The following is a 12,373-nucleotide window of genomic DNA, read 5'->3' as shown; positions in this document are numbered from 1 at the left end:
AATTTCATAAAATCTTATCAAACAATGTAAATTGGATTCTGATGTGATTTGTAAATGTGTTCTGTCCTGTCATCTTACGCACAGCATACTGCCCTCAATCTCTCAAGAGTGTTTACATGTAGCTGGTTCCAATTGTGTTTCCAAAACTACTGTCTTTTCCCATCTATTGACTATGTCAGTCAGTCCTGGCAATGTATTCATATCGAAATGGAAAATGGAAATGTGTAATAAATTGGAAAAAAAGATGAAAAATGTAATATTTGTATGAAAGAATTCATTATCAGTTCCTCAACATTTAATGACATTAAATTGGGGTGCAGAGATGAGTTCTTCCCAAGCTGAGAGAGTGCTAAAAGTATTGCAAACCAACACAAAATGCACAAAATGAAGCCTGACAATATTGACTGCACTTTATATGACCTTTTTAAAAAAAGAGTTCAGACAGTGCATACATCTTGGAGCAGAATTGCAATGTGAAACATTGTTATATAAAAGAGTAAGTTGATGACATAGTTTGTCAGTTTATTTAAATGTTTATCCATTGACAACTGGTGTGTGATGTACAGTAATGTTTATATCAAGCAATTCTAACACAACTGACATATTTGAACAACCAGCACCCTTATTCTCCATTGATGCTAGACGGCTGAGAGTATTTTTATTTGGATCTAAACACAATTTACAGGAAGAAGTCAGTAGGTTGAGCACCCGAAACACTTCATCAAGAACTGGAGTAGTTGGTGTTCAGTGACTACAATAGCCGATTTCAGGTGCTCGGACGCAGATAATGCGCCGGCAGGCATGGCTGGGTGAGTACAGCTGGGATGTTCAGGTGGCCGCGGAGAAGACGCCTTTCTGTCACCTGAATCTGCCGGCTGAAGAAGAGCCGCATCCGAGCGAGCGCCGGCTCCTGTGGACTGTGGCTGTAGTCCCGCTGCTGCTTTCGGGTGCAACGGGGGATTCTCCGAGCTGGAGAATATACCTACAGGAGGAGGGTCAGGTAAGTGCTCCTTCTGGCCACCCAACAGCTGCATTGGGGTAGAATAGGCGGCTTTACAGTCGGGTATTCTGGCCACCTGAAAGCAGCTAATGTGTACTAGTGCTGGAGGGGATGCTTCATCAAGTCTCGGTCTGTGTCTCCAGATAAATGAGAGTTTAGTTTACTGTACAAGATATCCAGTGATCCTTCTTCATCTGTTCTACAAGTTACATCTTCAAAGAATTTCAGCAGATGAACCAAACAAGATTTTTCTTTTATAATTCCTTAGCAAATTGATCAATCTTATGAGTTGTTTCACCTGGATGTTCTATTATAGAATTTTCCCCAAATACAGACACAAGGCTAATAGGTAGGTAGATCCCAGTTTCTCTATTCTACCTTTCCTAAATAGTAGGTAACATTTGTTACCCTTCAAACCATTTCCAGATTGCATGGAAGCTTGGAAGTGAACATGAAGCTGTTCACTATTCTGTGAAAAACTCTTTCGAAATTCTGAGATGCAGATCAGTGAATTCTTAGTCTATTTCTGTTTTTATTCTCACTAACTTTCCTAACACTTATTTCCTATAGTTTTTCATTTTTTGCTCGATCTTTGTTTTTCCTGGCATTTCAGGTATCATTTTGTCTTCCTTCTTCTAGGAAGACAGACACAAATTGCAATAAAACCTTACAAAATGGTTCATCAAATTGACACCAAACACCCAAAGTGCCAGTGGCACTTCTGCCATTGAAGAGAGATGAAGTGGCATCTCAACATTTTTTATTCTCTCTGTATTTACGTTCATTATCTGTTTACAGTTCATTATTTGTTAACGTGTACGTTGCGAACCTTTTTTTACACTATCAATAAGTGGTAATTCCTTATTGCCTTGCCTGCAGGAAAAAGGAATCTCAAGGTTGTATGTGATGTCATGTATTTACTCTGACATTAAACCGGAAATCTTTTTTTTAAATATTTTATTTAAAGTATTAAACCATGATGCATATAATCAAAAAATAATACATATAGTCAATGGAAAAAAAAATATTTATATATGTTGCATTTCCTGGTGGATCACACTGCCAAAGGGCAATGCAAAATTTACCATTTACAATAGACAATGACTAAGTCCTTCAATAAAAGATGCCAATTGACCAGTTTTGGGCAATAAAAATGTAGCTGCATTAATTATCAAATGACACTGTCATCTGTGAACTGCTGACTGGGCAAAAGACATCAAATTCCAAGAATTTCAAAACTTATGGAATGCTGAATTTCTTATTGTCTTCAAGCACTATGCCCATGAAAATTTATTTCATTGCGACTGTCACAAAATACAATAGGAGCTGAACTTTGGGATATCCATGGCAGTGGAACAGAACACATTGGTGCATTGAAATTTGCACCAATGGAGTAGCCCCACTGACTCACAATCAAGTAATAGGACAAGAGTGATGGAAGTTGCACTGAACACTCAAGCAACAGAGTGCTTCATTCATAGAAATATCAGCACAGTTGTTTTGGCACATCCCTAGCTTCTGCATCAAAAGTAACTGATGTGAGCAATGGTATCAATCTCAGTCTCCAAAAAGAAATAATATAATTCAACCCAAATTCAACCCTCCAAATATTATGGATCTACATAAAAATAAATCAAGGGATATGTGATGCTTTCCCTTCAGTAAACACTGTGCTATCAGTAATGGTGGCAAATTGTTGAAGGCATCAGGTGGCTAAGGCATGAAGTTACAATTTCAAAAATTAACATAATCCAATTCCTAAATAAGTTAAAACACAATGCCAGAGAAATTCAGCAGGTCAAAAAGCATACTTTATATAGCAAAAATAAAAATAGATAAGCAACATTTCAGACCTGAACTCTTCTTCAAGGTTAGATTTGGAATCCCTTCTCTCACCAAAAAAGTTTTTAAAAAAGTCCAAAAAAGCTGAAATGATTTTTTTAAAAAGCAGAAAGAAAAGCTGTCGGAAGGCCTAGAGAACAACACAGAAGGCAACCAAAGGATAAAACTATTTTTCAAGAAATCGAGCAAGAAAAGGACACAGATAAAGAAGAGACCTTCCTTGAAGAAGGATCCTGGAGCTGCCTGGAAGGTAGGAGCCTGTGGAGACAAGCCTGGAGCTGGGGAGACCTTGGACATCGCTGTACAAATGTAGATGATGGTAAATTTATACAAGATGTTTTTATGCAATTATCAAATGCCAAGGGAAAAGATATACTGGAGATTTTAATTTTGCTTTAGACCCTAAAGTGGATAGATCAGGAGATAAAATTACGAAAAATAGAGTAGCAAAAATAGTCATAGATTTAATGAAAGGTATGGATTTATTTGTTTCAATATAAAACATTCACAAATAGATATGTTTCTAATTTCTACACAATTTCATCATAGAGTACAAAGGGTGGAATATAAAGCATGAGTTTTATCGGATCATTCACCTTTAATTTTGTCAATTTTATTAGAAGAGCCAAATATAGGCTATGGATGGAGGTTAAATACAACCTTATTGAAGAAAAAAGAATTTTGTGATTATATGAGACAGCAGATAAAAAAATTTCTTGAAACCAAAAAAGGCTCAGTAACAAGTAAGTTTACAATATGGGATTCTATGAAGGCATATTTAAGAGGTCAAATAATAAGTTATACTTCAAAAGTAAAGAAAGAATACAAGAAAGAAGTAGACCAGTCAGATAGAGAAATAATGAAATTGGAGAAGGAAATACAAATCCAAAAAGATGAGAAGAGAAAACTGTTAGAGTCTAAAAAAATTATATAATGCAATACTGACTTGTAGAATGGAAAAAGATAAAATGAGATCACAAAAAAAATACTATGAGTTGGGTGAAAGGGCGCATAAAGTCTTAGCATGGCAATTAAAAACAGAACAAATTTCTAGAACAATAACCCCAATTAAAAAACCTACAGGCCACATGACTTACAAACCACAGGAAATAAACTATAATTTTAAGGAATTTTATGCTAAACTTTATCATTCAGAATCTTTGAAAGATAACAAAATAAAAGAGTATTTGAGACAAGTTAAATTACCTGTATTAAAAGATGAAGAAAAGTTAAGGTGGTCTAATCATTTTTCTGAAACAGAAATTTATGAGACCCTAATGTCTTTACAGAATAATAAAGCACTGGGTGAGGATGGTTTTCCACAAAAGTTTTATAAAGAGTTTAAGGAGTTATTAATACTTGTCCGTGAACTACTCTTTGCAGACGATGCCGCTTTAGTTGCCCATTCAGAGCCAGCTCTTCAGCGCTTGATGTCCTGTTTTGCGGAAACTGCCAAAACGTTTGGCCTGGAAGTCAGCCTGAAGAAAACTGAGGTCCTCCATCAGCCAGCTCCCCACCATGAATACCAGCACCCCCACATCTCCATCAGGCACACAAAACTCAAAACGGTCAACCAGTTTACCTATCTCGGCTGCACCATTTCATCAGATGCAAGGATCGACAACAAGATAGATAACAGACTCGCCAAGGCAAATAGCGCCTTTGGAAGACTACACAAGAGTCTGGAAAAACAACCAACTGAAAAACCTCACAAAGATTAACGTATACAGAGCCGTTGTCATACCCACACTGCTGTTCGGCTCTGAATCATGGGTCCTCTACTGGCATCACCTACGGCTCCTAGAACGCTTCCACCAGCGTTGTTTCCGCTCCATCCTCAATATTCATTGAGGCGACTTCATCACCAAGATCAAAGTACTCGAGATGGCAGAGGCCGACAGCATCGAATCCACGCTGCTGAAGATCCAACTGCGCTGGGTAGGTCACGTCTCCAGAATGGAGGACCATCGCCTTCCCAAGATCGTGTTATATGGCGAGCTCTCCACTGGCCACCAAGACAGAGGTGCAACAAAGAAGAGGTACAAGGACTGCCTAAAGAAATCTCTTGGTGCCTGCCACATTGACCACCGCCAGTGGGCTGATATCGCCTCAAACCGTGCATGTTGGCACCTCACAGTTCGGTGGGCAGCAACCTCCTTGGAAGAAGACCGCAGAGCCCACCTCACTGACAAAAGACAAAGGAGGAAAAACCCAACACCCAACCCCAACCAACCAATTTTCCCTTGCAACCACTGCAATCGTGTCTGCCTGTCCCGCATCGGACTTGTCAGCCACAAATGAGCCTACAGCTGACATGGACATTACCCCTCCATAAATCTTTGTCCACGAAGCCAAGCCAAAGATTAATGGAGATATTAGACCAAATGAAAGAGGTACATGATTTGCCAGAATAATTTAAAACAGCATTAATAACAGTAATTATGAAGGGAAAGATTGTTTACAATCTTCTTCATATAGACCTATATCACTATTAATAGAGATCATAAAAATTGTATCAAAATTATTAAGCTAATAGGTTAGTTTAATTTTTACCAAAATTAATAAATATGGATCAAACTGGTTTTATCAAAAATAAAAGAGCAGTGGACAATATAGTTAAATTTTTAACTTTGATAAATATAACACAAAATAGAAAGATCCCAGCAGTGGAGGTTGCATTAGATGCAGAGAAAGCATTTGACACACTTAATGCTTTTGGAATCCCAAATACTTCTATAAATTGGATAAAGGTATTATATGGCCAGCCAAAAGCAAAAAAGTGATTACGAATAAACAAATAATCAAAACTTTTTTTGTTAAAAAGATCTTCTTGACAAGGTTGCCCTTTCTATTTCATTTAGCAATACAACCATTAGCAGAAATAATTAGAATTGATAGAGAAGTTAAGGGATTTGAAATAGGTAATAAAGAACGTAAAATTAGCCTATTTGCAAATGATGTTATAGTATATTTAATCAGACCAGAAAATGTCATTAAATAAGTTGAACGAGAGATTAAAAGAGTACGGATTAATATTGGTTATGAAGTTAATGTTGATAAAAGTGAGGTGATGCCTATGGTAGATATGAACTATTCTCAGTGTAAAAGATTGATAAAATTTAAGTGGCAAAATTATGCAATCAAATATTTAGGAATAAAAATTAATAGAAATATAAATAATTTGTTTAAGTTGAATTATTTACTATTATTAAAAAAGATGGAAGAAGACTTGAAAAGATGGATAGATTTACCAATAACGCTAACAGGATGGGTGAATTGTATTAAAATGAACATTTTTCCAAGAATACAATATTTATTTCAATTGTTACGCATTCATGTACCCGAATCATTTTTTCGAAGTTTGAATAAAATGATATGAGAAATTATTTGGAAAGGTAAAATGTCAAGAGTTGATCTAGAAAAATAGATGTGAAAAATTGTTCAGGGTGGACTAAGATGACCAAATTTTAAGAATTATTTTAAAGCAGCTCAATTGAAATTCTTGTCCTCCTGTTAGCAAAGGGGTGAAAAAGCAGCTTGGGTTCAGATTGAAATGAATAACATTGTAGAATCTATCCCAGAACAAATTTTATATAAATAGAATAGTGAGTTGTTTAAAGGGATTAAGGGAACATTAATTTTAAAACATATATTTAAAATATGAAATGAAATTCTTATGGAGAGAGGACTTAGAAATTATCAAATTATCAACCACCAAAAATATTGTTAAAATCAAATCAACTTCTTTCTTTTACTTTGAATAATCCTTTATTTGATAATTGGTTCAGTAAAGGTTTACAGAGGATAGAAGATTGTTTCTTAGGATCATTCTTTTTAACTTTTGAACAATTAAAAGATAAATATAATATACAAAATAATACAATCTTTGCATATTATCAGTTAAAATTGTATTGAAAAAGAAATTGGGAACAGATTTGAGGCTTCCAAAACAAAGTTAATTTGAAGGTATTCTTTTATGACCAACAAATTTATTACCAATATGTCTATAAAATTACAAGAAACTACAAGGAAAAAAGAATTTATATAAATCAAAAATGCAATGGGAGAAAGATTTAAACATACAAATTCAAGAGAAAATGTGGTCAAAACTGTCAAGAAAGTGTTATGAATATAGTTAATGCCAGATACCAAATGATCCAATATAATTTTATCCATCAATTATATTATACTCCACAAAAAAATTAAATGGACTTAATTCTAATTACTCCGATAAGTGTTTTCAATGTACAGAAGAAATATGGACTTTTTTTTAAAAACATACGGTATAGTCTTATGAAAAAGTGCAAAGGTTTTGGAACAATTTGAGTGTTTTACAAGGACAAATTATGAAGATAACGATACCAAAGGATCCAAGAATATTTTTACTTGGGAATATATATGAAAAGCATGTAAAGTTGAAATTGGATAAATGTCAAGAGAAATTTTTAAGTATAGCAATAGCGACTGCAAAGATATGTATAGCAATAACATGGAAAACTGAAAATGTAGTATTATTAAGTAGATGGCATAGTGAAATGGAAAATTGTATACCTTTAGAAAAAATATCAGTTTAAGGAATCGGGTCGAAAATTTTTATAATATTTGGAAACCATATATGGATTTTATGAATAAATTTCCATCCACCTCTTCTACCTTACCCACCCCTCTCAGTTAGAGGTTATAATAATAATCAATGAATATGTATACAGTGATTTAAAATTTGAGAATGTTTTTGGGAGATAAATTGGTAAAATTAGAGTAGGTTACATACATACAGATCTGTATCTTTAATACAGATCTTATTTGAATTACTGAAGAATTCATATTCAGTGACTTTACAGAAACTATGCACATTTCACAAGTCGGTGCTAATTGTCATGAAATGAATGGACTGGAGTCAGGTCATCTGTGTTGGATATTTCTGACCTCTCTGCAAAGTGCTCACTCAAAGGTCAATGTGAGATTTGTTTACCTAAAACAACAGATGGGAGCAGAAGACTAACTCCTGCAGGAGAAGAAGGAGGGGGTTTTGCAAGTGAGAGAGAGAAGGACGTGTGGCTGGCAGTTGGAATCTCAGATAGAGAGAGACACACACAGCTGAAACAGTGTCAGCTTGTTAGAACTGAAATAGAAGCTCCAGAGTGGCGGATGGCTGGAAGTGCTATCTGTCTGATGTTTCTCTTGCGATGTGAAACAGAAAGGAACTCTGTGATAGCCTGAAAGAAAGAGGTCATCATCAGGAGCATCCTGATGGGGCAAGTTTCATCAGCAAGACTAATGGTGTTACCTCAGTTGTGGAAATCCTGGAACACACATATCTCTCTCTGCAAACCTACAAAGAACCTTCCTGAGCAGTAAACATTTCACTTTCAAGCACCAAAGCCTGGTGAACTTCATAAATGTTAAATTCTGTGCACAGTATAAGAATTGCCTGCAACCAATGAACTTGGAAGAATGAGAAGTGAGATTGAACTGTGAACCAAAACACTTTTCTTAAATTCACACACACATTACATACATGTGCGCTTAGAATTAGAAGGGGGTTAATTTGGGTTAGTTAAGTTAATAATGATAAGTTAAAGTTTGATTCTGTTTTCATGTTTAAAGGTAATTAAAAACAATTTTTGTGTAAGTAACCATTTGTTGTTGTGAATATCTATTGCTGCTGGGTTTTGGGGTCCTTTGGGCTCGTAACAATACGCTAACAAAATAAATAAATAAATATATTAATAGGTGATCTTTCCTTTTCTTTCTTTGGGAGGGAGGGGAGTTGGGGAGAAATTTTTTAAAATTCTTTCTATTGTTATCATCACACATGAGTAAGTGATTGATGTTATATTATTGAATTTTTTGTTTCTATACAATGATAAATAAAATTTTCAAAAAAGAGAGGGATGGCACAACAGCTAACAGGGGAAGGTTCTGGGGGTGGAGAGCTGAAGGAAAGGGGGTGGAGAGCTGAAGGAAAGGGGGTGGAGAGCTGAAGGAAAGGGGGTGGAGAGCTGAAGGAAAGGGGGTGGAGAGCTGAAGGAAAGGGGGTGGAGAGCTGAAGGAAAGGGGGTGGAGAGCTGAAGGAAAGGGGGTGGAGAGCTGAAGGAAAGGGGGTGGAGTGCTGAAGGAAAGGGGGTGGAGTGCTGAAGGAAAGGGGGTGGAGAGCTGAAGGAAAGGGGGTGGAGAGCTGAAGGAAAGGGGGTGGAGAGCTGAAGGAAAGGGGGTGGAGAGCTGAAGGAAAGGGGGTGGAGTGCTGAAGGAAAGGGGGTGGAGAGCTGAAGGAAAGGGGGTGGAGAGCTGAAGGAAAGGGGGTGGAGAGCTGAAGGAAAGGGGGTAGAGAGCTGAAGGAAAGGGGGTAGAGAGCTGAAGGAAAGGGGGTGGAGAGCTGAAGGAAAGGGGGTGGAGAGCTGAAGGAAAGGGGGTGGAGAGCTGAAGGAAAGGGGGTGGAGAGCTGAAGGAAAGGGGGTGGAGAGCTGAAGGAAAGGGGGTGGAGAGCTGAAGGAAAGGGGGTGGAGAGCTGAAGGAAAGGGGGTGGAGAGCTGAAGGAAAGGGGGTGGAGAGCTGAAGGAAAGGGGGTAGAGAGCTGAAGGAAAGGGGGTAGAGAGCTGAAGGAAAGGGGGTAGAGAGCTGAAGGAAAGGGGGTGGAGAGCTGAAGGAAAGGGGGTGGAGAGCTGAAGGAAAGGGGGTGGAGAGCTGAAGGAAAGGGGGTGGAGAGCTGAAGGAAAGGGGGTGGAGCTGAAGGAAAGGGGTGGAGAGCTGAAGGAAAGGGGTGGAGAGCTGAAGGAAAGGGGTGGAGAGCTGAAGGAAAGGGGTGGAGAGCTGAAGGAAAGGGGTGGAGAGCTGAAGGAAAGGGGTGGAGAGCTGAAGGAAAGGGGGTGGAGAGCTGAAGGAAAGGGGGTGGAGAGCTGAAGGAAAGGGGGTGGAGAGCTGAAGGAAAGGGGGTGGAGAGCTGAAGGAAAGGGGGTGGAGAGCTGAAGGAAAGGGGGTGGAGAGCTGAAGGAAAGGGGGTGGAGAGCTGAAGGAAAGGGGGTGGAGAGCTGAAGGAAAGGGGGTGGAGAGCTGAAGGAAAGGGGGTGGAGAGCTGAAGGAAAGGGGGTGGAGAGCTGAAGGAAAGGGGGTGGAGAGCTGAAGGAAAGGGGGTGGAGAGCTGAAGGAAAGGGGGTGGAGAGCTGAAGGAAAGGGGGTGGAGAGCTGAAGGAAAGGGGGTGGAGAGCTGAAGGAAAGGGGGTGGAGAGCTGAAGGAAAGGGGGTGGAGAGCTGAAGGAAAGGGGGTGGAGAGCTGAAGGATAGGGGTGGAGAGCTGAAGGATAGGGGTGGAGAGCTGAAGGAAAGGGGTGGAGAGCTGAAGGAAAGGGGTGGAGAGCTGAAGGAAAGGGGTGGAGAGCTGAAGGAAAGGGGTGGAAAGCTGAAGGAAAGGAGACAGAGAGATAGGGAGAAAAGGGAGTGGGCTAGCAGAAATCAGGGAAATTGATGTTAATTCCATTCTAGTTAGAGGTTTCCCAGATGGAATATTAGGTGTTGCTCTTCCAATTTATGGGTGGCCTTGGTTTGGCAGTACAGGAGGCTGTGGACAGACACATCAGTGCAGGAGTAGGGTGCAGAATTGAAACAGTTGGCCACAGAGCAATCCCTGTCATTGACACGGACAGAGCAAAAGTGCTAAGTGAAGCGATCTTCCAGTCTGCATCCAGTCTCTCTGATGTAGGGAAGGCTACAATGGGTGCACCCAATGCAGTAAATGATCCCGCAGATTCACAAGTCTTAAATGTTATTACAGAATATCCAGAACTCACTGAATTAATATGCGATAGTACAGATTCTATCACCAATGTGTATATGCACAGATTGTAGTGTAGGATGACTGTGATTGGCTAAGAGTGTAGCCACACCTACTGGCAGGTCTTAAATGATTGCTCCAAGCCAAACCAGGTCATTCTGAACTGGTCGACCTACTTGTGATATGCTCCAGTCTTTTAGTTAATTAAAGCCTTGGTTTGGATCAACAAGTCTTTGGTTCTTTCGACGACAACTACATAACAGTTAAAATCTTACTGCCATTCCACTCCACCGACTCCACAAAAGTGGCAGCAACTGCAACTAAAAGCTTCATCTCAGAACTTTCTTCTATAATATTAAATTTCAGATTGCTTTTGCTCCAGGTCTTAAACATGAGTGGAGGTTCATTAAATCCCAATGCACATGTTTTCACTTCATTTTTAGCCTACGTGCTGTTAAAAACACAGCGGGCATGATGTTCGAAAGAAATCCTCATCTTGTTGGGGGCGGGGGGGTGGGGCAGCAGGTCTGGGACGTCCAGCAAGTAAGTAACTCCTTCTGTTGTGTCCGCGAGTTTGGGCTTTTCAGCCTGAAGACGTGTCCTCAGAAACAGGACAACCACTTAGTGCATAACATTCTCGAGAATTCGCGTCAATTTTGCCATGCACAGTTGAAAATAAATCGCAAAGAAAGTTACTGACCTGCATGCTACTTGATTACTACCGTCACACTCCCCAGACCAGACAGGCACTTCTTCCGGGTGGCACCTTCGCTGATGTCCCGGAGCTCGCTCGCTCGCTACAACTTGTCCCCAGCCAGATCCACTCCGACCATAGCAACTTTTCAAGTGAAAAGCTCGTGGTGGTGCAGGGATTTCTTTTGGCGTTGCACATTTCCGACGCTCCCTGTCATTGACAACATTTCCTAATCAGGCAATAGCGGAACGAGTTATTTCTTTTACTGCCCTGTGTCCGACAGTTACAGAGGGTAGGCAGCAGGGCACTGAGAGTCACCCATTCCCAGCAGTTTATCGGGTTGGAAGTGGATGCTCAGCTCCAGTGTGTATTAAAGACATATTCCACCATTGGACCGTGTATGTGAAAAATCTGAAATCAGAATCGTATTTTAAAGGAATAATTTGTGATTTTATAAATAGGATTGCACTATTTCGATTTGCTCCTGACTTGGGCAGAGGTGATGCATCGAGTCACAATATTCTCTTTGGTGAGTCTGTATATAAATTGGTAAGAGCTATCAGGGACTTCAACAAATCAGCTAACATGCTTGGAGGGAAAGGCCAGATGTTGGGATTCAATATAAAATGCATTGCCAGAGATGGTGGAGGCTCGTAAAATAGGGACATTTAAAAGACCGGTCAACTGGCTCCTGGATAACAAGAAAAATTGAGGGTTATGGTTGTGAGATAGGGAAGGCTTAGATTGTCGCCACAATATCATGGGCCAAAAGGCCTGTACCATACTGTAATGTTCTAAAATGTTAACCATTTCTGATCCTATCTGACCCACCAAGTTCTGAGAACCATAGAATATGACATCTCAGAAACAGACCCTTTACCCCATCTAGTCTGTGCTGACAATTCCACCTAGTGCCTATGACCTGCATCTAGACCACATTCCCTTACCATCCACATGCCTATCCAAATATTTCTTAAATGTCTAAATTGAGCCCTCCTTCACCACTTCAGGTGGCAGCTCGTTCCACACTTTCACCACTCTGCGTGAAGAAGTTCCCCCCTCAAGTTCC

The 12,373-nt window shown here is 39.6% G+C and overlaps 2 protein-coding genes across 2 annotated transcripts in view; both read right to left on the bottom strand.

Annotated features, from left to right (window-relative positions):
- The window catches only part of pdcl3 (phosducin-like 3), a 30,133-nt gene extending 18,732 nt beyond the window's left edge, over positions 1 to 11,401 (bottom strand). The window contains exon 1 of the mRNA XM_069891041.1: positions 11,311 to 11,401. Coding sequence (XP_069747142.1) covers positions 11,311 to 11,316 — 6 coding nt within the window. The 5' untranslated portion in view covers positions 11,317 to 11,401. The remainder of the gene's footprint in view (positions 1 to 11,310) is intronic.
- Positions 11,402 to 11,431: 30 nt separating this feature from the next.
- The window catches only part of LOC138739281 (neuromedin-S-like), an 83,781-nt gene continuing 82,839 nt past the window's right edge, over positions 11,432 to 12,373 (bottom strand). The window contains exon 6 of the transcript XR_011342141.1: positions 11,432 to 11,514. The gene's annotated coding sequence lies outside the window, so the exon portion shown is untranslated. The remainder of the gene's footprint in view (positions 11,515 to 12,373) is intronic.

The sequence above is a fragment of the Narcine bancroftii genome, chromosome 7 (assembly GCF_036971445.1).
Source record: "Narcine bancroftii isolate sNarBan1 chromosome 7, sNarBan1.hap1, whole genome shotgun sequence".
NCBI classification, from domain to species: domain Eukaryota; kingdom Metazoa; phylum Chordata; class Chondrichthyes; order Torpediniformes; family Narcinidae; genus Narcine; species Narcine bancroftii.
The sequence above is the reverse complement of the archived record's forward strand: the minus strand, read 5'-3'. Positions and strand labels throughout refer to the sequence as shown.